General features: G+C 58.1%; 4 protein-coding genes across 12 annotated transcripts; 1 reads left to right on the top strand and 3 right to left on the bottom strand.

The window, feature by feature from the left end:
• ZNF668 (zinc finger protein 668) lies at positions 1-9,175 on the bottom strand. Of its 3 annotated transcripts, none has more exons than XM_032430858.1 (3): positions 9,015-9,175; positions 1,974-2,643; positions 1-1,412 (listed from the first exon to the last, which is right to left on the bottom strand). In XM_032430858.1, the coding sequence occupies exons 2-3, from the start codon at positions 2,624-2,626 to the stop codon at positions 200-202; spliced, it is 1,866 nt and encodes a 621-aa protein (XP_032286749.1). In that variant the 5' UTR covers positions 2,627-2,643; positions 9,015-9,175; the 3' UTR covers positions 1-199. The 3 variants fall into 3 exon arrangements, with proteins under 3 accessions (XP_032286749.1, XP_032286747.1, XP_032286748.1); XM_032430856.1 differs by lacking the exon at positions 9,015-9,175 and adding an exon at positions 8,550-8,639 and having other exon boundaries at positions 1,974-2,648; XM_032430857.1 differs by lacking the exon at positions 9,015-9,175 and adding an exon at positions 8,550-8,610.
• Positions 8,694-22,200, top strand: ZNF646 (zinc finger protein 646). Of its 6 annotated transcripts, XR_004302560.1 has the most exons (5): positions 9,316-9,693; positions 10,763-16,187; positions 17,465-17,929; positions 18,360-18,474; positions 22,115-22,200. XR_004302560.1 is itself a non-coding variant. In XM_032430855.1 (3 exons), the coding sequence occupies exons 2-3, from the start codon at positions 10,835-10,837 to the stop codon at positions 17,584-17,586; spliced, it is 5,475 nt and encodes a 1,824-aa protein (XP_032286746.1). In that variant the 5' UTR covers positions 8,694-8,744; positions 10,763-10,834; the 3' UTR covers positions 17,587-18,308. The 6 variants fall into 6 exon arrangements, 5 of the variants coding, with proteins under 5 accessions (XP_032286746.1, XP_032286744.1, XP_032286745.1 ...); XM_032430855.1 differs by lacking the exons at positions 9,316-9,693; positions 18,360-18,474; positions 22,115-22,200 and adding an exon at positions 8,694-8,744 and having other exon boundaries at positions 17,465-18,308; XM_032430853.1 differs by lacking the exons at positions 9,316-9,693; positions 18,360-18,474; positions 22,115-22,200 and adding an exon at positions 8,733-8,813 and having other exon boundaries at positions 17,465-18,308.
• On the bottom strand, positions 18,344-23,488 carry PRSS53 (serine protease 53). Its single transcript, XM_032430861.1, has 11 exons — positions 23,120-23,488; positions 22,164-22,184; positions 21,896-22,058; positions 21,284-21,549; positions 21,036-21,190; positions 20,652-20,871; positions 19,703-19,853; positions 19,371-19,615; positions 19,142-19,287; positions 18,691-18,907; positions 18,344-18,396 (listed from the first exon to the last, which is right to left on the bottom strand). The coding sequence occupies exons 1-11, from the start codon at positions 23,175-23,177 to the stop codon at positions 18,377-18,379; spliced, it is 1,662 nt and encodes a 553-aa protein (XP_032286752.1). The 5' UTR covers positions 23,178-23,488; the 3' UTR covers positions 18,344-18,376.
• An 89-nt stretch (positions 23,489-23,577) lies between these two features.
• VKORC1 (vitamin K epoxide reductase complex subunit 1) lies at positions 23,578-27,296 on the bottom strand. 2 transcript variants are annotated; one of them, XM_032430859.1, is made up of 3 exons: positions 26,410-26,811; positions 25,533-25,642; positions 23,578-25,043 (listed from the first exon to the last, which is right to left on the bottom strand). In XM_032430859.1, exons 1-3 carry the CDS (start codon positions 26,580-26,582, stop codon positions 24,835-24,837), a joined length of 492 nt encoding a protein of 163 aa, XP_032286750.1. In that variant the 5' UTR covers positions 26,583-26,811; the 3' UTR covers positions 23,578-24,834. The 2 variants fall into 2 exon arrangements, with proteins under 2 accessions (XP_032286750.1, XP_032286751.1); XM_032430860.1 differs by lacking the exon at positions 25,533-25,642 and having other exon boundaries at positions 24,938-25,043; positions 26,410-27,296.
• Positions 27,297-27,947: the final 651 nt, after the last annotated feature.

Here is a 27,947-nt window from a genome sequence, read left to right as displayed (position 1 = left end):
TGAGTGTTACTCAGAACCACACGTGTCTCTCAACAGCTGCTGCCCGCCTCCATTGTCCCCAGCTCTTTGTTGGCAAGGAGAGCTAGCTGCCTGCGGGGGCAGGGATCTGGAGTCTAAAGAGTGAGCTGGGGCAGAGAGGTTCAGGAGACACCCTGTGAGGTCTGGGCTCTTGGGAGTGAGGTGGAGGGGGCGATGGGCCTCACGCGGGCCCCTCTTCAGGCATTCCTAGCAAAGCCACAAGGGGCTCGAGGGGCGTGGGGGTCCCGATGGGCACAGGGTGGGTGCGCTCGTGCTTGCGCAGGTCGCTGGCACTCAAGAAGGCCTTGGGGCAGTGGGGGCAGGTGTAGGGGCGCACAGAGCTGTGGGTGCGGCTGTGTTTGCGCAGCCCTGCCCGGTCAGAGAAGCTCTTGCCGCACTGGGTGCAGGGAAAGGGCCGGAGCTCTGGGTGTGAGCGCTCATGCCGTCGCAGCAACGTCAGCGTGGAGAACGTCTCCTTGCACTCCCGGCACACAAACTGCGGCGGCTTCTCATCAACCTCCTCGCCCCCCACCTCGCCTGCTCCCCCCAAGGGACCAGGAGCCTCCCCAACCCCAGCATCTTGGCACTCCACATGTTCCACCGTCATGCCCACCACTTGCCACTGGGTGGCCATCACACCACCTGATTCCGGGGGCAGCCCCAGCAGCCCTGCTGGGGGGTCCCCTAGCCCTGCACCTGCTGCCGGGGCCGTGGAGCCCTCGCCTGCCACGCTGACTGGCAGTGCCAGCCCCACTACCAGCTCCTGCTGTGGGGGCGCCCCTGCGGCCTCGCTACTCCGATGGGTCCGCTCATGCTTCCTCAGGCTTGATGACACCACGAAGGACTTCCCGCAGGCGTTACAGTGGAAGGGGCGCTCGCCTGAGTGCACCCGGCTGTGCTTAGTGAGACTGGCTCGCTCGGCGAAGGCTCGCCCACACTCCTCACAGCGGAAGGGCCGCTGGCCCGAGTGCACCAACGCATGGCGCTTGAGGTCCCAAGACGCCACAAACGTCTTGTCACACTGCAGGCACTTGAACGGCCGGTCACCCGTGTGCACCCGCCGGTGCATGGCCAGGTCTGCCGGCTGCCGAAAGTCTTTGCCGCACTTCTCGCAGCGGTAAGGCTTCACGCCCTCGTGCGCCCGCTGGTGGCGCCGGAAGCTCGAGGGGTCGGAGAACATGCGGCCGCAACGCGGGCACAGGAAGGGCTTCTCGCCGGAGTGGGTGCGCTCATGGCTCTGGTAGGAGCTGAGCTGCGTGAAGCCCTTGCCACAGGCTGGACAGCGATAGGGCTTCTGAGCCGCATGGATGCGCTGGTGGCACGTGAGCGAGGATGAGCGGGAGAAGCTCTTGCCGCACTCTGAGCAGAGGAAGGGGCGCTCACCGGTGTGGGACCTGTGGAGGATGGAGGACCAGACATGAAGGTGGCAGGCCTATCACCTGACCCCTGCTGCCTGTCTGCCCGGTACAGTAGGGGGCTCCTAACATCCCTGGGGACCACAGGGCAGCACCCCGGAGTAAGAAACCTTCAGACTGGGTGTCTAGATCCCAGATAAGATCCCCTCTCTGCACACCAAAGGCCAGGCTCCACTCCCACCTACGGGCCTCCAACCAGAGATCCTCTGGGTGGCACGACTTCCGGCCCTGCCCCCTTTCCAGCTGTCCAGGGACCCAGGCCAATTAGATCCCAGCGGAATCCTCCAGGGCGGGCTTCCAACGCAGTCGGCCCTGCCCCCGGCCCCGCCCCCGCCCCACCAGGGGTACCCGCTTCTCGCGTTCGTTTGCTCGGCTCTCCCTACAGCCCCGCCCCCCTCATCTTCCATTGTCTCTTTTCACTCTTTGAGACTCAACCCCTGTTCCCATTAGTCACAGGGCAGCCTTGCCCCACTTCCGCCCCATTGGCCGGCTTCCCGAAGCTCTTCCCAGCCCGGATCAGCCACAGCACAGCGCCCTCACCGCTCGTGGTTGCGCAGGTCCTTGAGCTCCGCGTAGGCCTTGCCGCAGCGCTCGCAGCCGTACGGCCGCAGGCCCGCGTGCGTGCGCCGGTGTTTGCGGAACACCGAAGGGTCGGCGAAGCTCTTGCCGCAGTCGGCGCAAGCGTAGGGCCGCTCGCCCGTGTGACCACGCTGGTGAATCTTGAGTTTGGAGAGCGCGCCGTAGGCCTTGGGGCAGTGAGCGCAGCGGAAGGGCAGCTCGCCAGCGTGCGAGGCCAGGTGCACGCGCAGGCACACGGGCTGCATGAAGCGGCGGCCACACTCGGGGCAAGGGAAGGGCTTTTCGCCTGTGTGGCTGCGGCCGTGACTGCGCAGCTCGGGTGCCGTCTTGTAGGTCTTGGGGCACAGCGGGCATGCATAAGGCCGAGGCTTAGCCGATGCACCTGACACCTTGTCCCCGCCAGCATCCTCTGCTTTGGGTTCTGTCTCCGGCTTCAGCTTCGCTTCCGCCACCTCCTCTGCGCAGTCTACAGGCCCATGTGTGGCAGCGTGACGCGCTGCCCTAGGCGCATTTGGAAATGTCTTAGTACAGGACAGGCACTTGTAGCGGCGGCCGGAGCGCTTGTAGCCGGGGGCGGGGGCAGAGGGCCGGGCCTCGGCAGACTCCACCTCCATGGCTCCAATGGGCGGAACTTCTCTAGGAAAGAAGCAAAGTTAAGACACAAGCCGCATGCCTTTGCAGATCTCCAAGGCCTCTCCTTGCTAAGGCCTCAAAGGGGAGCTCTGTCTTATCTGCATTTCTCTCACCAGGCATGGCCATATCTTTCCTTCCAAACATTCCTGGCTCTTACACTCTGCTCTCGAGTTTCCTCTCTGGTCTGTTCATTGATGAAAGAAGTTGGACCAGGTAACCTCAGAGGGGCCAAGAGAGGAGGTTGGCGTCATCAGAATGTCCACCTGTACTTCTCTCCCCAGCCTCTGGGCTTCTCCAAATGCTGTAGCATTCCCAGAAGGCCCAGGTTCCATCCATCTCACCATCTTCCTTCCTCAGCTCAGCGGCTAAGGCCTTGTGCCAGGGCACAGGGTCCTATGCAGGGCTGCAGACACAGAGGCTATGTGGATGTGGGTCTGGCCTGAAGGTTGCCAAGTGCCCAGGGAAGACAGAGATAGGTCCAGAAGAAGGCAGAATTAGTGGGCTAACTGGTAATTGGCTCCGTCTGTCTGAAGCGATAGGTCCCCAGTGTATGTATTTTGTCCTTCCCGTCTGGTTAGTCAGAGGCAGCAACTGTTTGCACAGACTTCTGGCCTTGCACAGCTGGAAGGGACTCCACCCCAGGCAGGAATCCTGGTCCACCCTCTGCTCTGGAATTGCTGTTGGGCTCCTGTTCCCATAGCTCTGGTAATGGGGAACTCATTACCCTCAAGGCAGCTTGAGCCATTGCTAGCAGTTAGAAGTGTCTCAGTCATAATCAATATGTCTGATTTAGCCTGGCCTCCTGGGGCACGCGCTCTAGTTAGGCCCCTTCTTTCTCATTCAGTGCCCGGACACCCTCCACCCAGCTGCTCCTGGGGATCATGGCTGGGAGGAAATAGGATTAATGGCTGCATTAGTCTTAACACCAGCTCATCCTCCCAAGGGGATGAAAAGAAGAGGATTATGGGCAGATCCACTTAGGGAGTACTCAGCAGCAGCTGCTGGGGGCGGCCAGTGGGAGGGGGTAAGGATGCTGCTATAGGTAGGGGAGGGAGCCAGGTGGGTCCAGAAGCTAGGCTGGGAAGAAGGAGACCTGAGTCTAGTACTCCTTTCTAGGCCTGTTTCCTCATCTGTATACCTCAGGGGCTGGTGGCTTCCAAGTTATGACCCACAGGCGCCCTTGGGGTAAGTGGCAAGGGCTGCATCTTTAGAGTCAGTATCCTTCTGCCCAGTGGCCCTGCCCCAGTCCCCTGCCCCTAGACACATAATATGCTGTGTGTACAGGCAGTCAGAATCTTCTTCATAAAGTATCATGTCATACTTTGTCCCCTGCTCAATAACTTTCCATGACTTCCATCACACCATGCAAGCTCCCAGGTCCCTCCTGGCTGTTACAGATCCCACCAATCCTTCCTTTGAGCCCCACTTCCCCAGGATGCTCTTCCTGCATCTCCCCTCTGGTTTTTGGCCCCAATCCCACACAACTTTGTTCTAACCTCAGTTTGTCCCCCCCCCCCCCCCCCCCACACACACACTTTTCCCACTAAGTGCTGGGGCTGGAAGGTGAGTTAAAGGGCATGAGGCCTAACCTTCCCCGTGGCTTGAATTCCCCCTAGAAATCCCAGTGGATCCTTCCCTATCTCTGGATGAGGCAGTCACTACCTCCTTTCCAGACCATCTCTGGAAAGTCTGACTGATAAAGTTTCCCTTTAATAAAAATGATAGCTCCTATTTACTGAGCCCTTGTTAATAAAAGGCAGTATCCTAAGCTCTTTACATGTATTAACTCAAACTTCACATCAACAGCACCAGAAGAGTTCTACTATATAGATTCCTTTTCTACAGAGAAGGAAACTGAAGCCCAGAGAAACAATGTAGCACTGTGGTTAAGTGTCCCATTTCTGAAGCCAAACTGCCTGGCTTCCAATCTTGCCTCACTCACTTCCTAGCTGTGACCCTGTGCCATTTACTTCATGCCATGGTACCTCGATTTTCTCATCTGAAAAATGGAGGTAATAATAGTACTTACTTCACAGTGTTGGTTGAGTTATATGAATAACTGCCCTCAATTATTGAGAGTCTTCTTAGAGCCAGACACTTTGCTGAGCGTGCTACCTTATTTCTCTCACAGCTTCCTGAGATAGAGATTCTTGTCTTCATTTTACAAACAAATGAACTGAGGTTCCAAGAGGCTTAGTGACTAGCCCATGGTCACAAAGCTAGACTCACAGCTGGGACTTGAATCCAGGTGTTTAACTTGCCTTGAGTTACTGGGATCTTTATCAGCTGTCTGGGCCCCCCAGACTTGTCTGCTGCCTGGGCCGGCGCTACACTGTCCAGAACCCAGAGTTCAGGCCACATCTTCATGTTCTCTCATCCCTGTGGAACTGCCTTGAGACCAGAACCCAGCACCCTTTATGTTTCTGTTTCCCTCTCCGAAGGCTTGACCCCTGGGTTCTAAGCTCTGGGCTTCAGTGTTCCTATCTGTGAACCAGAAATCAGATAGCTGGAGGTGTACATCTCTCCTCCTAAAGCACTTCCTTGGGGGAAAAGGTAGGGAAGCACCAGGTTGGTTGCAGCAGGGGCCCAGCTCCATGAAAAGCAGGGGACCATGCAGGCCAGGCCCCTATCTAAAATCCCACCATTAGGTCCTCACTTCATTGTTTACCAAGGACTCTTCCACCCACCACTCCCTAGACTGATGTTTCTCCAAGTCAGGTCTGTGAACCCCCTGCGTGAGAATAATCATCCAGAGAGTATGGGGTTGGACTCAGAAATCTGTACTTTAAACACGCTCTTGGGGTCATGACAGCCAACACTTAACACTTAAGAACCAAAGACACATCCTTAGGTCTTCACAAAGCTTCTAGGAGAGAGCCATTTTTACTAGGCCTCTCTTCAGATATGGAGATTCAGCCCGCCTCCCACCCCCAAGGGAAAACACTTGTATAAGGACACCAAGCTAGTCAAGAGGCCAGACTCAAATCCAAGTCTTCAGGCCCCTGGGCTGGGTTCTTTCTCTACCAGTCTGTATTTACTTCAGGTTTATGAGCCAAATCAGGAGATTTTCCACTGCTCCTAGGACAAAGACCTGTATCTTTTCCATGTGGAAGGCTACATCACCTCCCACTCCTCTTTGTGGTCTTACGAGGCTCCACCCACACAGGCTCCCTTTCTTTTCCAAAAAGAGCTATGGCGCGCCTGGGTGGCTCAATTGGTTAAGCATCTGCCTTCGGCTCAGGTCATGATCCCGGGGTCCTGGGATCGAGCCCCGCATCCGGCTCCCTGCTCACCGGGAAGCCTGCTTCTCCCTTTGCCCCACCACCTGCTTGTGCTTTCCCTCTCTCTCTCTGTCAAATAAATGATAAAATCTTAAAAAAAAAAAAAAAAAAAAAAAAAGAGTGAAATTCCTTTCCACCTCAGGGCCTTTGTACTAGTGGCTCCCTCCGCGAGAACCACTGTTCCCCAAGGATCATTGTGTAGCTATCTCTTTGATTTCATTTGGGCCTCAGCCCCCTGTCACCTCCTCAAAGAAGGCTTTCCTGACCACTTTTCCTTCTTCTTTTTTTTTTTCTAAGATTTTATTTATTTATGTGAGAGAGAGAGAGCATGAGGGGGGGAGGGTCAGAGAGAGAAGCAGACTCCCTGCTGGGCAGGGAGCCTGATGTGGGACTCGATCCTGGGACCCCAGGATCATGACCCGAGCCGAAGGCAGTCGCTTAACCAACTGAGCCACCCAGGCGCCCCTCCTGACCACCTTTCTTAATGCTGTTTGTATTCTTGCTAATCACTATCCCCTCCTCTTTAGTTTCCCATATGGCGCTCATTAGGATAACATTCCCTGCAAGCTTACCACGGGCCAGGTATCATTCTATGCATTTTGTGGGTACTCCTCAAGCTAAGCCTCACAACTGCCTAGAAATTTCTTATGGACTGAATGCGCGCATGCATGGAGAAGGCCATGTGAGGATATAACAAGAGGGTGGACATCTACAGGCCAGGAAGAGAGTCCTCACAGGAACTGAATTGGCCAGCATCGTGATCTTGGACTTCCCAGCCTCCAGAACTGTGAGAAATCAATTTCTGTTGTTTAAGCCCCCTTAGTCTGTGTGGGGTTTTGTTGTTGTTGTTGTTGTTGTTATGCATAGCCTGAACAGACTAAGTTAAACAGTATTATTTCTGCCACTTTACAGACAAGGATACTGAGGCACACAGACATGAAGTTGTGGCCACAACCAATATTCAAAGTCAGGTGGTCTGGCTCTCAAACTTCTGCTTTCTGTCCTGATTGTTGCTTTGGTGCATTTACACATTTTATGGCTGGATTATTAATTCTCTGTCTCCAGCACCAGGGTCTAGGCTGGCAAAGAGCCAGGAACCTTCATTTTTTTTTTTTGTATCCTCTACACCTAGAACTATGGCTGATGCCCCAAAACAAAGTGAATGAATCAACCTCTGAGACAGAACTCAAACCCAGGTCTATTGCCTCTGCCTCCTCCACAGTAGGGGTTTGTGAGAATATCTGTAAACAACTATTTATTAACTGAATTTCTCTGCCTTTCCAAGTTCACAAGGTCCAAATATCACCCAGTATCCCACAGTGGGTTCGTTGCTCTGGTGAGGGAGGCTTGTCTTTGCTTCACTACTGGCTTAGGAGGGAGAGGCAGGCCTGCGGCCTGAACAGGCTGTAAATGCCAGAGATGCATTGATTTCATTCCCAGACAGCTTAGGCTAGGACCCTGCGAGCTGGGATGAGGTAAAAAAGGAATTACTTTTCATCCCCTCTGCACCTTGGTCTCCCCATGTGTACACAAGTAGACATCAATAAGGCCTCACCGGCCATGAGACCTGGTGAGATGGTGAATGGGGAACTGTAAACTGTGCAGAAGTGAGGGCTAATCATCTCCTAGGCCTCCAAGCTGGTCAGTTCACAACCTAATCCTCACCTACTTTTTCAGCCTCAGCTCCAGCGGCAGTGTCCCCCTCCCAACAGCAAACTAAGCCCCAGCCTCAATTCTCAAACTTTCTCACCTAAATGCATCTCCACTTGCAGTTCTCTCTGCCTCGGGAGCCCTTGCTTGCCTTCTCCCATGGGAAAAACTCTTTTGCATCCTTCAAACACCCCCTTCCTCAGTGCCCTCAAGAATGCTTAATAGGCAGTAGAGGTAAGGACGCCATGGCGCTCTGAGCCTCAGTTTTCTCATCAGTAAAATGGGATCTCTGAGGTACGTGGGAGTTTGAAGGGCTTTAGGGCCTAAGAGACGCACTGAGAAGGGGCCTAGAGCTGCAGAAACCCTGCGCCTCCAGCTCCCAGCAACTATCTACACGTCGGCGCCCCCACCAGACAGCCCCGCAGGGCAGAGCCCTGGGCTGACTCGTCTCGGAAGGCTAGGAAAACGTGGCCTCGGAGAACGAGTCAAGAAGGAGTGAACGAAGAATGAGAGAATGAACAAATGAATGGGCCAAGGGCCGGACGCTGGACAAAGGCCTGCAAGATGGCGTTCTCTAGGACCGCGGGAGGGGCGACTAGCACCTCGGCCGGGGAGGGGTGCCGCCGGCGCCGGGGACCTTGTTAGGCGGGCCGCGCGCCTGGGACAAAAGCCCGCAACGTGGCGGGCTCTAGGACCCCCAAGGCCCGCACCGTGCGAGGCGGGCAGCCGCGCCGGCCGAGCCTAGGAGTCCGCAGCAGCCGGCCCGCGGGGACAGCCGGCGGGTTCTAGGACCCGCTGGGCCGGAGCCCGCCGGCGCCCTCCCGGGGCCGCACTCCTCCCGCCCCGCCCGCGCTGCTCGCGCCAGGCCAACTCCATCCGCCCTCTGCACCCACAGGGAAACTGAGGCCTCTCGGACTGCGTCCGCGCTGGGGCGGCCCAGGGGTCCCCGCGGCTTCCCGCCGGCATTTCCTACCTTAACGAACTTGGGTTGGCTCCGTGGCGTCAGCGGCAGCTGCTCTCGCCGACGGAGCCCGGGACACTGCCAGGGAGGGGCAGGCGCTAGGACCCAGCGGGGGGAGGGGGGAAGGCGGGGCCGGCAAGCGGAAGTGGGCGGGAGCTTTTCCCGCCCCGGAGGAAAGCAAAGTTGACCCGAGCACTGCAGGCGAAGGTGGCGGAGAAACATCTTGCAAGGGTTCTCTGTGGGTGCTAATGACAGGGGACGCCAGACAGGTTTACGGTATACACCGGGCTACTGCTAGCTTGGGGCCAGGTCACCAAGAAGAAGGCGGGAGGACAGAAGGGCCATGGCAAGCTTTGTAGTACCCAAATCCGCTTATATTCCACCACATTTCCCTCAGTAGCAAGGAGTGAATGAAACTCCCTCCATCTGTCTTGGGAAGGTTTTCAGGGAGCTCCACGAAAAGTGTCGCTAAAGTACCGAGGCCAGAGCAGCAGAACGCATTTTTTCCTCTTCTGCTTTCAACCAATATGCATCGGAACAATTTTCGTAGCTCTTGCCGGAAGTGTGGCTAAGACTGGTGCAAAACAACGCAGCGCTTTGACCCCCCTGGGCGGGGTCAGAGTCGCGTATCAGCTACCTCTCCCTTAGCCCCGGAAGTGTGTCTGTGTAGAACCGCTGCTTGGAGGCGGCACAGGAAGTGTTCTCGAGGCAGAGCTTTCGAGGGGAACCTTTTGCGGCTAGGACACTTCCTGTTTCCTAGTAACAATAGGAAGTGTCCGCGGAGCTGGGGGTAGACTCTGGCTCCGGCCAGCTGCGCCCTCTTTCCTCTCCCTCTTTCCTCCTCCCTTTTCTCCTTTCCTTCTTTTCCTCCTTTCCCGCCTCCCAGGAACCCTGGCGAAGTGTGCGTGTGTGGGAGCGCGAGAGCCCCCCACAGCCACCCCTTGGGGAGCGCGGCTGCAGTTAGGGTGAGGGTCCCAGTGCGCAGGCGCGCTCCCGTTCGCGGTCCCCAACGGACTCACCCGCGGCGGGAACGAAAAGGGGCCACCCGAGCGAGGTAGGGGTCCTGAGAGGAAATTGGCCGAGGAGATGAGTGAGGCGAGAAGACCTGGTTGGTGGTTGATCAGGAGAAGGGGCTCGAGCGAAGGGGCTTTGTGAGGTGAGAAGTCGGGGAGCAGGTTCAGCGAGGGGGTTTAGATCCGGAGATATGAGTTGTGTGTATAGGGGTCCCATGGGAGTGAAGAATCAGTCAGCGAAGGCCAAGGTGATGGAGGAGGCATAGGGGCCTGCTATGGAGAGAGTAAGGGCTTTGGAAAGAAGATTGCCCCAGTCATTGCGTTTGCTCCTGTGTAAGCTGGGATAACAGGCGCTGCGGTGTGTTTCGAGGATTCAGTGACACAACGAATATTCTTTACTTAGCACAGTGCCCCGCACATGGTAATGCCCACTTAGCATGTGTTGATGTCACCATGCATATTTTAAGAGGAGATAGGAGAAAAAATGAGACGGGTAAGAAAGAAAAAGGTAGGGGGTGGAGAACAACCAGAAATGAGTTGGAATTTCCAAGATACGAGATAATTTGGGTTCAGGGGAAGTAGGTGAAGGAAGTGGCCAAGAGAGTCTTAGAAAAGAGACCTTGTGACCCTGAAAGGAATAGGGGAGACGGGGGAACAAGCCAGCCCTTTCTCTGAAGAGGGTCTAACCCTACCTCTCAGGTCCTCAGCTGTCAACTGAAGAAAAAGACTGCTTTTCAGTGCCTCTAGGTCACTCTGTTTAGCTGAGGGGTCAAGGAGAGAGGATTGGACTTCGCACATTGAAGGTCCTAGGAAAGGTTCAGGTTTCCTTTTAAGAGGTCACAGGAGATAGGTTGGTTGGTTGTTTCAGAATTATACAGAGGAGAGGGTTAGGGACAGTAGATTTTTTGGATTTGGTCTGATGAATAGAGGTAGGTAAGTCTGTGATCAGAGATAAGGTTGCATCCCTCTAGACTTCAATGTCCTTATCTCTATCTCTAGGGATGAATTAGGCCTAGGGGAGCTTCCATATTTGGGGAGCTTTTGTGCAGGGAGGCCTTAAATGATGGGTGCTTTCAGATCTAGCAGAAAGCAAGTCCCCGGGCATTACTGCTTGGGGAACATTTCTGTGACCTCTGATGAGCTTGTTGCTTGGAGAGCCAAGAGGCAAAGTTAACTCAGGCCTTCCTTCTGACCACCACCCCCTCTTCCTAGGCCTCCCAGAGGAAGATGCTGCTGCCACCTGCCCAGTGTTCCTGAACCTCCAGGTTTCTGCCACACTGCCCCATGGAGGACACGCCCACCTCACTCAGCTGCTCTGACTGTCAGCGCCACTTTCCTAGTCTCCCGGAACTGTCCCGGCACCGCGAGCTGCTCCATCCATCTTCCCAGCAGGACAGTGAGGAGGCAGACAGCATCCCTCGGCCCTACCGCTGTCAGCAGTGTGGGCGGGGCTACCGTCACCCAGGGAGCTTGGTCAACCACCGGCGGACCCACGAGACGGGTCTTTTCCCCTGTACCACCTGTGGCAAGGACTTTACCAATCCCGTGGCCCTCAAGAGCCACATGAGGACTCATGCTCCCGAGGGCCGCCGTAGGCGCAGGCCTCCCCGCTCCAAGGAAGTCATTCCGCGCCTGCAGGGGGAAGCAGCATCCTCTGACTCTAGGGACCAGAGGCTCAGCCCTGGGGAAAGCTGGATGAGCCAGAAAAAACATGCCGAAGAGACATCTGGCTGTGAGTCTGGGCCTGACCCCAGGGCAGCTCTGAGCACTAGGGAGGATCCACCCACCAGACAAAGAGAAGGCTGGGAAAGGCAGCCAGATTCTGAGGGGGGTGCAGAGGGCTGGGGGCCCACTACCAGTTCTGCCAGAGCCACCCCGCTCCCCACCGCAGCCAGCAGCCTCCTTAGCAATTTGGAACAGTATTTGGCTGAATCCGTAGTGAATTTTGCTGGGGGCCACGAGCCCCCTCAGTCGCCTCGTGCTGAGGAGGAACGGCGGTACAAGTGCGCTCAGTGCGGCAAGACTTACAAGCATGCCGGGAGCCTGACCAATCATCGCCAGAGCCACAGCCTGGGCGTCTACCCTTGTGCCATCTGCTTCAAGGAGTTCTCTAACCTCATGGCCCTGAAGAACCACTCCCGGCTCCATGCCCAGTATCAGCCTTACCAGTGTCCTCACTGTCCCCGTGCCTTCCGGCTCCCCCGAGAGCTGCTGGACCACCAAGAGTCCCATGAGGGCGAAAGGCAGGAGCGGCTATGGGAAGGGAAAGGGACGCCCGCCACCAATGGGCACGCGGAGGAGAGCAGCCAGGACCAGCTCCCGACTACACAGATGCTGAACTGCTCCGGGGAGCGCAGCGCCTCTGGGGACCTGGAGGACGGTGGCCTAGAGGAGTACCGGCCTTTCCGCTGTGGGGACTGCGGCCGCACTTACCGCCATGCTGGGAGCCTCATCAACCATCGCAAGAGCCACCAGACGGGTGTCTACCCCTGCTCCATCTGTTCCAAGCAGCTGTTCAACGCGGCTGCCCTCAAAAACCATGTCCGGGCTCATCACAGACCCCGGCAGGGAGCTGGGGAGGACGGGCAGCCATCAGTGCCACCAGCCCCCCTGCCTGTGGCTGATACCCCCCACAAAGAGGAAGAGGTCCCCGCCACCACCCTGGACCACCGCCCCTATAAGTGCGACGAGTGTGGTCGGGCTTACCGCCACCGGGGGAGCCTGGTGAACCACCGCCACAGCCATCGGACAGGAGATTACCAGTGCTCACTCTGTCCCCGCAAGTACCCCAACCTTATGGCCCTGCGTAACCATGTGCGGGTCCATTGCAAAGCTGCTCGCCGCAGCACAGGCCCAGGGGCTGAGGGTCCCCCCAGCCACCTCAAGGGAGAGCTCCTTCCTGACCAAGTGGAAGCAGAGGCAGCCCCACATACAGATCAGGGGCGTGGGTGCAAACATGAAGAGGAGGCGGCTGTGGCCGATGTCCCCCCAGCAGCAAATAGGACAGCACCACAGATCTGTAGAGTGTGTGGGATGCTCTTTGAAGACCCTGAGAGCCTTGAACGTCACGGCCGGACCCATGGGGAAGGGGAAGACAGCAGGACAGAGACCAGGGCGTCCCCTCCTCGGGCGTTTGCCTGCCAAGATTGTGGAAAGAGCTATCGCCACTCAGGCAGCCTTATCAACCACAGGCAGACCCACCAGACGGGGGACTTCAGCTGTGGGGCCTGCGCCAAGCACTTCCACACTATGGCCGCCATGAAGAACCATTTGCGGCGCCACAGTGGGCGGTGGGGCCGACAGCACGGGAGGCGGGCCAGCGGTGCTGGCAGTGGGGGTGAAACCAAACTCCCGTCAGGCGGGAACTGGGCCCAGGACTTGGTGGGGAACAGCGAGGGCCTGGACTGTCCGCGAGACCCTTCAGGGGGCGATCCTAATGGAACCGCAGGCAGCTCGGAAAGCGATGGGGGCTGTCTGCAGACTGAAGCCGAAAGGGCTAGATGTGGGCTCGAGCGGGCGGAGGCCCCTATCCAGGGTGATAATGAGAGCAGGGATACTGAGGAAGGGCTGGAAAGGAAGGAGGCCTGTTTCCTAGACAACTTGGACATCCCAGGCGATGAGGAAAGCAATGGGACTCGCTTCTGTGATGGTCTCACTGGGGTGGATGAAGACCGGAACCGGGCCCCTGGCCAGCCCAGCTCCCTGAACCACTCTCCCGACGAAGCTGTCACTGGCTGGCAGGCGGAGCTCTCCCACACGTGTTCGGACTGTGGGCATTCTTTCCCTCATGCCACCGGCCTGCTGAGCCACAGGCCCTGCCACCCCCCGGGCATCTATCAGTGCTCCCTCTGCCCGAAGGAGTTTGACTCTCTGCCTGCCCTGCGCAGCCACTTCCAGAACCACGGGCCCGGGGAGGCCGCCCCTGCACAACCTTTCCTCTGCTGCCTCTGCGGCATGATCTTCCCGGGACGGGCTGGCTACCGGCTTCACCGGCGCCAGGCTCACGACTCCTCTGGCCTGACCGAGGGGGAGGAGGAGGAGGAGGGGGAGGAGGAAGGAGCCGCAGGGGCAGCCTCCGCCCGGAGCCCTCCGCTGCAGCTCTCGGAAGCAGAGCTGTTGAATCAGCTGCAGCGTGAGGTGGAGGCGCTGGACGGAGCTGGTTATGGGCACATCTGTGGCTGCTGCGGTCAGACCTACGATGACCTAGGGAGCTTGGAGCGTCACCACCAAAGCCAGAGTTCTGGGAACACCACAGACAAAGCTCCCAGCCACTTAGGAGAGTCAGGCGATGCCATGGGAAGGGTTGCAGGTGATGACCGTGTCTTTGAGGGCACGGTGACCTCTCCCTCTGGGGAGGGTGGGGACACAAAGTCTGGAGAGGGAGCAGGTGCTATGGTTGTAGACAGCCTTTGCATGCAGGGGGAGGAAAGTCCGCCAGAGGCCCAGCCCCGCCCCTTCCGCTGCAACCAGTGTGGCAAGACCTATCGCCACGGGGGCAGCCTGGTGAACCACCGCAAGATTCACCAGACTGGAGACTTCATCTGTCCCGTCTGCTCCCGCTGCTACCCCAACCTGGCTGCCTACCGGAATCACCTGCGAAACCACCCGCGCTGCAAGGGCTCTGAGCCCCAGGTGGGGCCCGCCCCAGAGGCCGGAGGCAGCAGCGAGCCGCAGAACGTGGCAGAAGAAGGGCTGGGGCAGGCAGATGGGGGAAAGTTCCAGGAAGAACTTAAAGTGGAGCCCTCGGAGGAGGTGGCAAGGGTGAAAGAGGAGGAGTGGGGGGAGGCCACCGTGAAGGGGGAGGAGGTGGAGCCGAGGTTGGAGACGGCAGAGAAGAGCTGCCAGACCGAGGCCAGCGCCGAGCGGCCCTTCAGCTGTGAGGTGTGCGGCCGGTCGTACAAGCACGCTGGCAGCCTCATCAATCACCGGCAGAGCCACCAGACTGGCCACTTTGGCTGCCAGGCCTGCTCCAAAGGCTTCTCAAACCTCATGTCCCTCAAGAACCACCGGCGCATCCATGCAGATCCCCGGCGGTTCCGCTGCGGCGAATGTGGGAAGGCCTTCCGCCTGCGGAAGCAGCTGGCCAGCCACCAGCGGGTCCACGCCGAGCGGGGCGCGGGCGGGGGCACCCGGAAGCTGACGCGGGAAGATCGGCCCTTCAGGTGCGGGCAGTGTGGGCGCACCTACCGCCATGCCGGCAGCCTCCTGAACCACCGGCGCAGCCACGAGACCGGCCAGTACAGCTGCCCCACGTGCCCCAAGACCTACTCCAACAGCATGGCCCTGAAGGACCACCAGCGGCTGCACTCAGAGAGCCGGCGGCGGCGAGCAGGGCTATCCCGGCGGGCAGCTGTGCGCTGTGCCCTGTGTGGCCGGGGTTTCCCTGGCCGGGGAGCCCTGGAGCAGCACCTGCGGGAGCATGAAGAGGAGACCAAAAGTGGGCAGAGAGGCACAGAGGACAGTGAGGGGACCCTGGCCGATGACCAGGGACTAGAGGACAGGTCGGGTGGTCCTGAGTCAGTTCTCCAGCTGGAGGATGGAGCCAGGAGGCTGGGGGAGCAGAGTCCGAGCCCCATCGGGGCAGCAGGTTCGGAACCCACCGAGCCGGGACCCGGGGACGTGGGGAATGCCAAAGGGAGGCAAGGAGACGGGGGGCCGGTGAGTCGCGGCGGAGACTGGGTTCCTCGGGGTCATGTACTGACCAAGCCAGCAGATGAGTCAGAGGACAGTATCCCCCAGAGTCCTTGCCATCTTGGCAACACCCAGCCCAACGGACCTAGTCTGAGTCCTGTGGCTAGCTGGCACGGTGCAGACAGCCGACCTCAGCTCCAGCCCGAGAGTCCCCCCTCTTCCCGCAGCCGTTGTGGCAGGACGTACTGCCAGTCGGAAGGCCCTTTGAACCGCCACAGCACCGCCGAGACAGACTGCCGCCATTGCCTGCCCTGCTCCAAGGAGTTCTCGAACCCTGTGGCTGCTAAGAGCCACAGCCGCAACCACCTAGCTGCCCAGACCTTCGCCTGCCCCGACTGTGGTAAGGCCTTCCAGTCCCATCATGAACTAGCCAGCCACCTGCACACTCAGGCCAGCGGCCTCGGTCAGATGCCACCCCAGATACGGGAGGCCACAGGGCCTGAAGGTGGGACTGTGGAGGATGAGGTGGATAGCCCCGGCCAAGGGGAAATCCAGAAGGCCCCACCGGAACCCCCCAGGGCCCCAGGAGAGAATGCTGGGAGAGCTGATGGGGGGCAAGGAGTAAAGTCCACGGCGGCTGAAGACGAGGAGCGGCCGTTCCGCTGTGCCCAGTGTGGGCGGTCCTACCGCCACGCCGGTAGCCTGCTGAACCATCAGAAGGCCCACACCACTGGACTCTACCCCTGCTCCCTCTGCCCCAAACTTCTACCCAACCTGCTGTCCCTTAAGAACCATGGCAGGACCCACACAGACCCCAAGCGCCATCGCTGCAGCGTCTGTGGCAAGGCCTTCCGGACAGCTGCCCGGCTGGAGGGTCACGGGCGGGTCCATGCACCTCGGGAGGGGCCCTTCACCTGCCCTCATTGTCCCCGCCACTTCCGTCGCCGGATCAGCTTCCAGCAGCACCAGCAGCAGCACCAGGAGGAATGGACAGTGGCCAGCTCTGGTACGGGGGCATGAATGGCTTGGGCAGAGGACGGAAAGGTCCCAGAGGGGGTGGGCACAGAGTGAGGGGGCGGGGCGAGGAATGAGAGGAGAGGGTCCTATGGCTTCCAAGAGGTGTCAGGGGGCCGGGGGGCTTGAATGTGGAGAAGACTAGTTTGAGGATGCTGCCTTGTGAGGGCTGAGATTGGAACCCTGGGCCAGGCCAGCAGCATGGTGGGTTGGACAGTGGGGTGGGATAGGGTGTGCGCAGGGGCTGTGCAGGAGCCGGAGAGGAAGGGGCTTTTTGTTCGGGGAGGGGAGGGGAGGCAGCTGTCTGGCTACTACATCTGGGAACTCCCCTGATCCAGCCAGTAAAGGAATGATTTCCAGAGAAAAATATGGTCTAGGTGGTGCTCTTTCCTTGAGGGGGCAGGGAGCAGGAGAGTGAGGAATGGGGCGTGGGAGGCACCCCCAGACTAGACTGCTCTGTGGCTTTTGTGCTGACTTGGCCAGGGAAACCGGGCCACCAGTTGGCCCCCAGCTCCCTGTCCCTCTTCCCTGCATCTTGTCTCTGGTCCCCCTCCTCATTTCTTGGAAACTAGACCTTTGGTCCTTTGCTACTAATAGTGCCCCATGCCTCTTCTTCCCCTCATTGAACCCTTTCTTTGCTGCGCATCTCCTTTTTAGGAGCCAACCAAACCACTCTTCCTACCTGCATACCCCCCTTCCCGCCAACACACCTTTAATTGGAGGACTGAGTCACAGATAATTGTTTCTTTGAAGCCAGGCCCAGCTGTAGCAACAACAGCCATTAGCCCCTATCTCCCATCCTCTATCAGGGGGAATCTCCCTGGAAAGTCACTCCACCCAGCCCAGCTGGGGGAGGAAGCTGCGGGGGAATGGGGCAGCCTGTTGCTGAGCCCTGGGCTCACGCCTTCGGCCTCCCCTAGAGATCTGTAGGCCTTCTCCCAGGACCCATTCCATTTAGTGGCCACCAAGGGTGGGTGTCTCTGAGATGGCAGGTCCTTGACCAGAGATTGTCAGGGAAGGAGGGAATGGTGGGTGAGAGTCCCCTGAGAGAGCTGACGAGATGGCTTTCAGGATAAAAGATTTCTTGTGACCTCAAGGGAATGAGCGAGAAGCCAGTTAATCAGGCCTGGAAAAGTAATTGGGAGTTCTCATGCAGGCCTCTGGGGCCATGGGGGATGGCGGCAGGATGGCCTGCAGGTCTAGGGAATGGGGTGCAAGCTGTGTGGGGTTTGCCGCCCTCAGTCAGTGACCACCTCTCTTTCTCCCCAGGAGTCCCAAAGGCACCAGCGGCGGGGAGAGGGGACTTGTCATTGCCCCCTCCTCCCACCCCCACGACCTCACTTCTGGATCCTTCACCCCAGTGGCCTGCAGACCTCAGCTTCTCCCTCTAAACTTCGTCTCCAAAGATCAGAATACGGGCGGGGTGGGGGGGTGGCGGGTTGCAGGGAAAGGCTTGATCTCCATGTTTTGCTCAGGAGTAGTTAGGCATCCCCATCTCTTACTCTCCTCTCCCACTGTGCAGAGGACCCAGATCTGGCTTCTTGCCCAAGGAGGGGGTAAGGTGTTCCTCATGTCCCTGTCCTTGAAGGCTCTCCTTTCCCCAGCCTTTTGTCACTATGCTCTTCCCTATGACCAGCCCTGCAGGAAACCCGGTGCCAGGCTCTGCCACGATGTGGGGCCACCGTCACCAGCCAGATTCCAACACCAGGGAGAGGCTGATTCAGAGAGCCACAGGTGGGAATGTTGCCTGTGGAAGGGGAGCCTTTTGCTACAATTTGTAACTTATTTTCTAAAGTCTATTTTGTAACAATTTATTTAAGTTTTAAAAAAAGGAAAATTGCTCCCCCACCCCCTAAAAAAAACAAACAAACGAATTTTCAAAGTAAGTGGCTGGTGTGATCATATCTGAGGGGATGAAGAATAGGGAAGGCTGGGGACGCCTGTGTCGCACAGCAGAGCTGGGTGTGGGGGAGCATCCACAGGCGACATCTCCCTGTCCTGCAGGGTGGGGAGTAAGGGCAGCCGCCGGTCCAGGCAGGCTCCTTCCCAGAGCCCGCTGGGCTGTTGGGCCCGTCCCAGTGCCTGGGATCACGGGGGGTGGGGGGGGTGAGGATGGGAGAGGGGCAGGGGCAGTGACGCAGGATTTGTCTCACTGTGTCTGCAGCGTCCCAGAGCCACCTGTCAACAGCCAGCTGGTTTGCCTGTCAGGAAGAGGAAGGAGGGTGGGGTTGGCCTCATCCTCAGAACTTTCCTCCCTCCCTGGAAGGAAGAGGAAGAAGGTACTACTTAACCCCCATGACAGATGAGAAAACTGAGGTTTGAAGAAGTTGAGAGGCCTGCTCCAAGTCACAATGATGAAGAACCAAAATTTTGTCCACTTACCCCCCCACACCCCCAGGGCAGCTAGGGGTGGGTCAGAACAGATCTTTCCCTGGATTGAGAGAGCATGGGTCTGGAGAGGGACGGGTCAGCAGGGAGGCCCTAGGGCCACATACTCGTGTTGCCGGAGCAGCTTCCGGGCTCAGCCTCGGGCTCCGGCTCCTCAGCAAAATAGACCTGCCAGTCCAAACTGCTGACCCAGTTCTCATAGGCGGGGAGCGCCACGAAGACCGCAGGCCTTGCGGGGCCTTGGCAGGCATCTCCAAAGCTGTGTAGCCCAGCCAGGAACCATGTGCCCCTCACCTCGTGCACCAGGGGTGCCCCGGACAGGCCCTGTAGGGGTCAGGTGACACTGGGTGACTTCCTCTTCTCCCTAGGCCGCTGTGGGGGCAGGAGGGGCTAGGGGCCGGGCCGAGGCTCTGGCTGTCTGGGAGCCAGTTGGCAGAAAGGCCCCATTTCAAGTGAGAGGCAGGTCTGAAGGCCAAGCCTGGCAGGATGTCTGTTCGTGAGTTACAGAATAAAGATGCCAGGGGTCGGTGGGGTAAGGTTTGGGGGACCGGGGCTCACCTCACAGTGGGGCGGCTCACCCACAACACTGGAACACACCATCCCTGGCAGAATGGGGACGCTGTCGCTCCCAAGAGTTGCATGCAGCCGGCTGCAGGCCCTGGGTCCCAAGAGGGTCACAGGCACTGTCTGAGGGGAGCTGGCGCCTGTAAGGGCAAGGGAAAAGACCCAGCTGCCCCAGTGGCCTCTGGGATGGATGGACGGCTGCTGGTGGGCCTGTCCTACGTACCTGCTCCTTGACGGGGCAGCCCCAGGACCCAGCCACGTTCCCCATCGGGCAGATGGTGGTCAGAATAGGGCAGGCAGAGCGGCCGAAGGCTGGGGCCTAGTGTCACGGGTTGGGCCAGCAACAGGAGGGCCACATCGTAGCCCCCCTCTGGGTGGGTATAAGCCCCATGCAGGACGACTTGCTTCAGGCCCCGCTCCTCTGGTCCGGCCCCCAGCCCAATGCTCCATTCCTCTGGGGTCTGGCGCCTGGGCAGAAGCAGCATTGACAGCATCGGGTGGCAGGGCTGCCGGCCAGGGCGAAGGGGGCACAAAGGCAAGAGAGACATGGCTCACCCGATGAAGCAGTGGGCAGCAGTCAGCACGACCTCCTCTGACACCAGGGCTCCACCACAGGCCAGCTTCCCCTGGTGCTTCAGCCTGGCATCCCAGGGCCATGGGGAGGGGGCTCCTGCCCGGGGACCTTCTCTCCTCAAGGATCCACAGGCTGGAACAGACGGGATGACATCACCTGCCTTCTTGCTAAGTGCTCACTGCATGCCTGGCCCTGTGCTAAGCACTTCCCACGTACTATCAGATCCTCACAGTATCCTTTTAAATTTTGGATTTTGTTACCCTCGTTACCGAAGTAACCACAGTCCCAGAGAGGTTAAGTGACTTTCTAGCTCAGTAACCACAGGCAGGTAGCCAACTTGAGACTCAAGCCGGGGCCTAAGCTTTTACACCCCGATTGTCTAGCCTCATGGGAGTGGCCCTGCTCCTCATTCTCCCACCCCATCTCTCTGCACCCCTCTGGGCTTGGACTGGCCCCAGAATTCCTGGCTCACTAGTACTTCTCTTAGCATCAAGACACAGCTTCCGTCCTAGGAATTCTTTTGCATGCAGTTTGCATGTTAGTCAGCCTGGCATCCCAGGGGCATGGCTAGAAGTTTGAGTGGGAGCCCTACCCTGTCCCATCTCCCTGGGTCCCTGCTTGGAAACTTGCAGCTTACTCCCACAACCTTCAGTTAGATCTCAGATCCCTCTTCTTACCTAAACTCTAAATGCACAAAGTTCTAAAGTATCTCTGCCTCTCAGCCCTAAATGGGGCTTTTCCTCTCTTAAGGGCTGAAAGGGGCCTTAAAAGCCCCCTAATTAGCCCCTGACAGTATGTGAATACCTTGTCCCAATTCTCTATTCTGAGCTGAAATTTGCTTCACTGTGCTTCTATCTGCTGCCCAGAAGTCCTTATTATGCAGGCCTGGGTGTCCCTGCCTGTCCCACTCCTAACGCCCCCTGCTCATACCTACACAGCTGTCCTCGTCACTGATCTCCGGGGTCCCCGGGTTCTGGGACAGGAAGGCCGCCCCCTGAGCTCGAGCCTGCAGCCAGGAGCTGTGAGCAGCCGTGCTGGTCAGCAGCACAGGGGTGTCTTCTTGGGCACAGCTTGATGCAAAGCTGATGATCCCAGCGTGAACCCAGTGTCCGTCAGGCTCACGGCACAGCACGGGGCCCCCAGAATCCCCCTGGAGCCAGGCAAAGGAGTCAAGGGTGGACATTTGAGCCCCAGCCCTGGGCAGACACCCTGTCCTCTAACAGTGGCATTCCACCCATCCCTGTGGACTGAGCACCGAGCCCAGGGCTAGGCCCCCTCCCCTTCTGTTCCCTTCCCTTGTCTCCCCCATCAGACCTGACAGGGCCCCTGCACCCCAGGCTGGGCGCCCCCACACAGCATCCCCGGCCGAGCTGGGCTAGCCAGCAGCCGCTGGTGCAGCCGGTTGTAGAGGCAGTTACACGTGGGGCGGCTGATTAGACGCAGGCGCAGATTCCGCAGAGTCCTGTGAGCTGGCACGAGAAAGGGGGTTGGTGGGGAGCAAGGGAGACTGAGCAGACGGACAGTTGGCAGCTGGGGCTGTATGACCTTGGGCGAGCGCTTACCACCATTGGTGTCCTGATCCCAGCCAGTGGCCCAGCAGGAGGTCCCAAAAGGAAAGCGATGGGTAGGTTGGGGCAAGCAGAGGGGTGTGTGGGCCATGGGGTGGGCAAGTCGTAGCAGGGCCAGGTCTGAGCCCTGGCTGTAGTGGTTATAGGCCCTTGGCAGCTGCAGAGCCGTCACCCCCACCTCCTTGGCCCCTGGGCTCAGCCCCTCATGTTGCAGAGAACCCAGGACAACTGACCAGGAGTTCAGTTCTGTCATTGCTGCCCTGGAAGGGGAGGGACAAGGCCGAGGCATTGAATGCAAAGGGGGACAGTGACACCATGGGAGACACCACTGGGTAGGTGAAAAATGGGCAGAAATCAGCCCAGAGCTTTAAGCCAGGTCCTTCCCTCTCCCAAAACTCTGTTTTCTCGTTCGTAAGGCTTCTACCACAAACGGTTCAGATTAACTTGATAATGTGTACCAAGCACATGGCACACTCTCAGTAAATGGTACTTTGTTATTCTAGGGGCAGGGGTCAGTTTTACGGGGTTTGAGGACATATCACCCACTCCCCCCCCACCCCCCCGGCCAAAAGCCAGAAACTCAGCTTGACCCCAGCCATGACTCACTTTTCAAAGCAGTGAGCAGCAGTGAGGACCCAGGTGTCCGCCACCAGGGATCCACTGCAGATGTGGACCCCCTGCCTCCTCACACTCGCTTGCCACGGCCACTCGCCAGGTACTGTGATGCCCTCCTGAGGCTCAGGGGGGCCAGGGCCACGCTGCCCACATACTGTAAAGAAGGGTGGCTCAGACTGACAGAAGACCCCTGTCCTGCCCTCACCACAGGCCTGAGCCAGATCCAAGAAAGGCCTGACCCCATGTCCCCAGAGCTTACCGTGCTGAGCTGCTTGAAGACCTGGGAAGAGAGAGACACAGGTGAGATGGGGGAGCCTTACCTGGCGGGCCCAGCCTTGGCAGAAGGCAGAGGTTTGGGGGGATGGGCCCTGGGTCCTTGTCTATGACTGTGCAGCTACCTTACCAGCCCCTCCCAGAATGAAAATATATGAGGTCAAGAAAGAGCTTTTATTAGCACCTATTCAGAGTGTACACTCAGTAATTAATTCTCCTCCTTCAGCTGTGCTCAGCACTCCTAGGCCTGAGAAGCAGGGCCAGGGTTCAGCTTGGGACGGGTCCAGCCCTCCTCCAGGCTTCAGAACCCCCAACTCCAGCCCCCGCCACTGAGTCAGGGAGGCGGCCTGAGTATGTGGAGAGCGTTAGCTTAATTGTGCCCTCAGCCTCGATGCTTAAGAGGAAGGATTAGAGGCCGACGTCATGTCCAAGTGGGGGAGGGCTCCAGGAGATGGAGACTCACCCCACCCCTGTTCTGACGACTCAGACTCCCCCACCTTTCCAGAATCCGCCAGAAACTCTACCAAAGGATCCCCTGCCCTGCCTGTGTCCCATCACAGGCACATCAACATCTGGGCCAGGAGAGGCCAGGAGAGATGGGACAGAGAGATGGAGAGACAGAGCCAAAGGGCTCCCAGAACCTGCCGAAGGTCATTCTGGAAGTAGAGAGGCAGAGAGGGGCGCAGGGTACACACACAGGCACAGTGATTGCAGACACAGACTGCCATCTGGCCCAAGAAAGTCCCACCCGTTTTGTACAGGTGGCCAGATCCACCTCCCCTGCTCCACAGCCAGACACAGGAACATCAGCTTGGGCTGACTGTCGCCCCACAGGCACGTGCCCTCACCACACTGAGCTGCAAGGCTGCTGGGACAGAGGGTGGCCGGTCCCTGAACGCCCACCATACCATGCCCCTCCCCACTCACACACGGGTGGCTCACCCTCGACGAGGACCACTGCTCCCAGGATGAGCAGCCCTGGTCCCCAGCTCGGCTGCATGCTGCTCCAGGCCACTCTGCCGCCCGTGCTCCGCTTTTCAGAGAGGCCACCTGGGTCTCCCTAGCTCCACCTCTGCTCCGCCCCCGGTTGGCTAAGAGTCAGGTGTCCTTGCTTTTCCTCAGGCCGGGAAGGGAGCCAGTGCTCCTAGCCCTGGGGCTGCGACTGTGTTACCCTGGGCTCTTCACCACCCCTCCGTGCAGCTCCGCCACGGCCAGACTGCGTGGGTTCAAATCCTAGTTCCCCCAGTTAACTGCCTGAGCGACCCTGGCCAATTAGCCTGTCCGTGAACTCAGAATTGCTGAATGTGAAAATGCCCGGACCAGAGTCTGACATAGAGCAGACTTGCCCCCAGCGTGGAAGCTGTCCTCTGGGGACTGGGAAGGGCACTGTGGGCAGACTCCCAGGTCTCACTTTATTTCAGCTTCCCCACCTCTCTCCCAGGCCCACGTGCAGGTGGGTCTCACATACCTTCTCCCACCTTGCTTCAGAGGCCGTGTGGGCAGGGCTGGGGACTGAGGACCAGGGCTCCGTACCGGCAGCACCACTGACAAATCTCAGCACCTCTCTGCTGCCTTCCCAGGGCCCAGGGTTACAGCGGCGCCCACCTTTCTGGCAGGTGGTGGAAGACTCAGTCGGGAGGGAAGAACACTCAGGGCGCACTCTTTTTCTCTTCCCCACTTCCAACTCAGGCCAGCCCAAACTGCTCAGGAACCCTGACCCCAACACAGAGGCAGCTGTGTTAAGAGCATAGACATGAGCCAGACAGCTCCCGTGGATCCGAATCCCGAGGGCACCTTAACCCCCTCCCTGGCACCAGCTATGTGACCTTAGGTAAATTACTTACCCTCTCTGTACTGCAGTTTCCTCATCAAGATAGGGGTAAGAGCATCTACCTCATATAACTGGATATATAAGGGCTACGTGAGTTAACATACATCATGTTCTTCAGCAGTGCTTGGCATGTGGGTAAGGTGCTTAGTATATATTAGGAAAAATAAAACAGAAATGCTCAAAACGTGTCCCTGGTCTCCCAGGGTTGCCAAGACTGGCTTGGGGTGGTGGATAAGGCAGTTGGAGGGGTTAAGGTTAGACCACAGGAAGAACTTCCCGGCTAGCATGCACAGAACTAGAAGGGTAGTTTGCCCTTGCGAGTGTGTGCTTGGCCCTCCCAGAAGAGAAAGCCTGGCTCTCGTTGGGCAGCAAGGACAAGCTGCCATCCTGTTTTTTGTGGGTGGGGCTGATGGCGCCCCAAGTCTTACTCCACACGCCGGAGAAGGGACTAACCACCCTTTCCAGGCAGGCCCTCCACTCTCCCTCGGACTCACATCCTTCCAGTCCAGAGGAGGCAAGACTGGGGGAGGCCCAACACTAGGGTCCCTTGCAGACAGATGGCTCAGACTTAGCCAGTTTATTTAAGAAATTTTATTGCTCAGAACCTTCCCTCCTTGGGCAATGGCAGGAGCTTCGGAAACCAGCCCTTGGGGACAGAGCCAGAGGCACTAGCGTGGAGGAAAGAGTGGCACATTTGGTCCATTGTCCTGTGTGGGAGTATGGTGGGGTCGGGTTGCAGACTCTTCTAAGGACCCAGACATAGCCCCCTTGGGCAAGGCTCACATGCCAAAGCAGAGCATGAGGTCAGCCTGGCTTGGGTGAGGGCTCAGTGCCCCTTGACCTTGCCCTGCGGTTCCTGGACCTTCCGGAAGCTGAGCACCACTAGGCCCACATTGATGGCATAGGTGGTGATGCAAACGATGCAGAAATCATAGAGTACGAAGAATAGGATCCAGGCCAGGTAGACAGAACCGACAAGAGACACCAGGGAACTCAGCACCAGCAGGATAGATGCCCAGCGGGCCCGGAGGCAACCTGCAAGGCAGACAAGGCTCAGGCATGGGCTTCAGGGACTGGCCATCTCTAGAACACTGCCTTGACTTCATGGTACCACCCAGATCTCAGAGGCTGCTGGGGAGGAGGCTCTGATGGGCCTCACCAAGGCCTTGGTTCTCCTATCTGTTCAATGATCCCTGGAACCCAAATAGTGAATTTTCCTGCTGAGCTCTGCATGTGATGAAAGAGAAGCAGTCCTTGGAGTCCCCTCAGAGAGTAACTTTTGAGTCTTTTCCACAAAAGTGGAGTGAGTCCTAGGAAGTCTTTAAGGGCCCTTCTGGCTCCGACAGTAACTAAACCAAGGGAAAGACTCGTTAGTTCCCGCCCCCAGGGGGCTCAGTGATGAGCCGCTGGCTATCTCGGCTGGCTGGGTCACCAAGATTGCAAGGGAAGGGGCAGGGCTGGCCAAGGGGGAGGTGGCCTGTCAGGAAGAGGTGAGGCCTGCAGGGAAGGGGCGGGGCCACTCACCCAACAACAGCTGTAAAGTGTAGAAGATGCAACCGAATATGCTATTGGACTGATTGAGGATGCTGTCCTGGCCGAGCACATGTTCCACCAGTCCGAAGCCCCGGCCCCACCTGGTGGACGGCAGGACCCAGGTTAGGAGTGGCAACCCAGGGCCTTGGCCCTGTCCTGGTGGGGTGATTTCCAACAAGCCACCTAGGCTGGCCTTCCCCTTCCCTCCCCACGCCCTCCTGAGTCCAAGGGTCAGTGAGCTCCCGGCTGGCCTCCCTTTGGCCACGTCAGGATTCCATGTCACTGACCCTGTCCTCCTCTATCCCCAGGCCAGGCCAGGCCTGGCCATGGCTTCACCATATGCCCCTCTTTTCATCCTAGACCTTCAGTAATTCTTAAGATGGCAAAGTAGGTAGAACGGTTGACCTTGCTTTACAGGGAATCAGGTGCAGAATCTCTCTGCCCTGGACCTCTAAATCTCCAGCTCCCTGGCCGCCCACTCCCCTCCTCTGTATTCGGTCAACCCCAGGCCCTCAAGCACAGACCTGGCCGCCTTATCCCCAGTCACGGCCATCCTCAAGACCTCAAAACCATCACCAGTCCCTATACGCTATCCCATTCCCCCTTCTACCCCGGTTACCGTTATTGCTTGGCATAAGGATCTCCGTGCTACTCCCCAGAATAACCACAGTGCCCAGCACTAACCTGCACCACCGCGCCCCCGCCCCAGGCCCCACACTCCTATCTCGGACACACCGTCTCCCCCCAGGCAACGCCCCCTCGAGCTGCCCCGCCGCCATGCGGCCGATCCCCAGCTCCAGAATCATCTGGCAACCTGGCCGCCAAGACGAGCAGACCAGCCTCTCGAGCCTTCGACTCCCGCGCGCACCTGGAGGAGAAAACGCGCGAGCAGCTGATGGCGGTACCCACGTCGCAGAGCGCGCGGTAATCCCGGTCCCGGGCGCGCGCCGCCTTCACGTGCAGCGCGTAGAGAGAGAGCACTAAACCCGCGAGGCACAGCGCGAGCCGCACCCATCCAGGGTTCCCCCAGGTAGCGCCCATGTCTTCTGGTCCCGCCCGAGGCACCCGCCCGCAGGGAACCAGCCACGGAGCAGGGGCAGAGCAGGATGTGGCCACGCCTTCTCCCGCCCCTCTGACCGGGCGATTGGCCTTCCTGGTCTCTCATTCCCTGATCCAATTGGTTGTTCCTACGACTTTGACAGGCGTGCTGTGGCAAGGTAGGAAAACAGAGAGGAACGCTGGGATTGGAAAACCAGATTAGGGAGGGGTAATTACAGAGCACACGGCCTGCCAGGCATAATGGGAGTTGTAGTCGAAGCGGCCGCAATGCCTCAAGGGAAATGGAGTCTCCGAGGTTTTAAAAGTTATATTAATGTAGCTAACGGCATAGCGTTTACGCTATGCCGAGCTCTGTTCTAAACTTTGGAACATCCAGGGACTAGGGGCCGGCGTACCAGGGAATCCAGCGAATACTGCGATCCGATCAAGAACCAGCCTTTTCACTGAAATTAGGACTCTAATCTCCAGTGGTCATAGTTTGCTCAGCTATTCCCTCCTGCCTCATCAGCGCCACCTGCAGGCCAGTCTCTCTCCCTCTCTTCCTCTCGCCGTTAAATTCCCAGCTCTACTAGCACCGCCAAACGCTTGACATTATCCTAACCTGTGTTCTGCCGTGGCTCCAGCCTGGCAAAACCTGAGTCTGGATCAACCCAACGGTCCCTCTTTTCCAAGCCTTCGGTGGGCTAGCTGTGCTCTTTCCCTCGCAGACATCCCATTTATTGATGACCCATCTCTCCTACACCTCTCCTTCCTTCTCATCTGCATTGAAACTTGCTTGCTCCTCTTTCCTCATTTTAGAAACAGTAACAAATCTCCCTTCGCAATCAAGGTTTTGGGAAGATTTTACACTTACAGTCTGTACTTCCTCACTTCTTCCTTGCTGCCCAGCACACCGTAAACTAGCTCCTCCCCGAGAGGGAGGAGCTGACGACTAACGACTGATGTCACCGTGATGCTAAATCCAATGGGTATGTATATGTGTGTGTATATGTATATAATCTCTACACCCAATGTGGGGCTCAAACTCACGACCCTGAGATGAAGAGTCACATGCTCCTCCTACTGACCCAGCTAGGTACCCCTCCAATGGATTTTTTTTTTCCTACATAAAGATTATTTTTATACTTTTTGCAGCAAAAGGAAATTGTCATATTTGTACAGTATCCAAGTGAATAAAGACCATGCCTAAGGCTATCTCTGATCTGGTTCTTTCAGGGCCCCTCCCTGGAGTTCTGCTGGATTGGTGTGGGTCGGGGCAGGTTACCTTTCTTGGAAAGGGAGGTGTGGCTGCTCTGGCATCCGGCCCTACCAATGGATATTTTTGAGTTCTTACCATGCTTGACCTCT

This window comes from Phoca vitulina, unplaced genomic scaffold, assembly GCF_004348235.1.
Source record: "Phoca vitulina isolate PV1807 unplaced genomic scaffold, GSC_HSeal_1.0 scaffold45, whole genome shotgun sequence".
NCBI classification, from domain to species: domain Eukaryota; kingdom Metazoa; phylum Chordata; class Mammalia; order Carnivora; family Phocidae; genus Phoca; species Phoca vitulina.
This window is presented reverse-complemented; position numbering and strand designations above follow the sequence as displayed.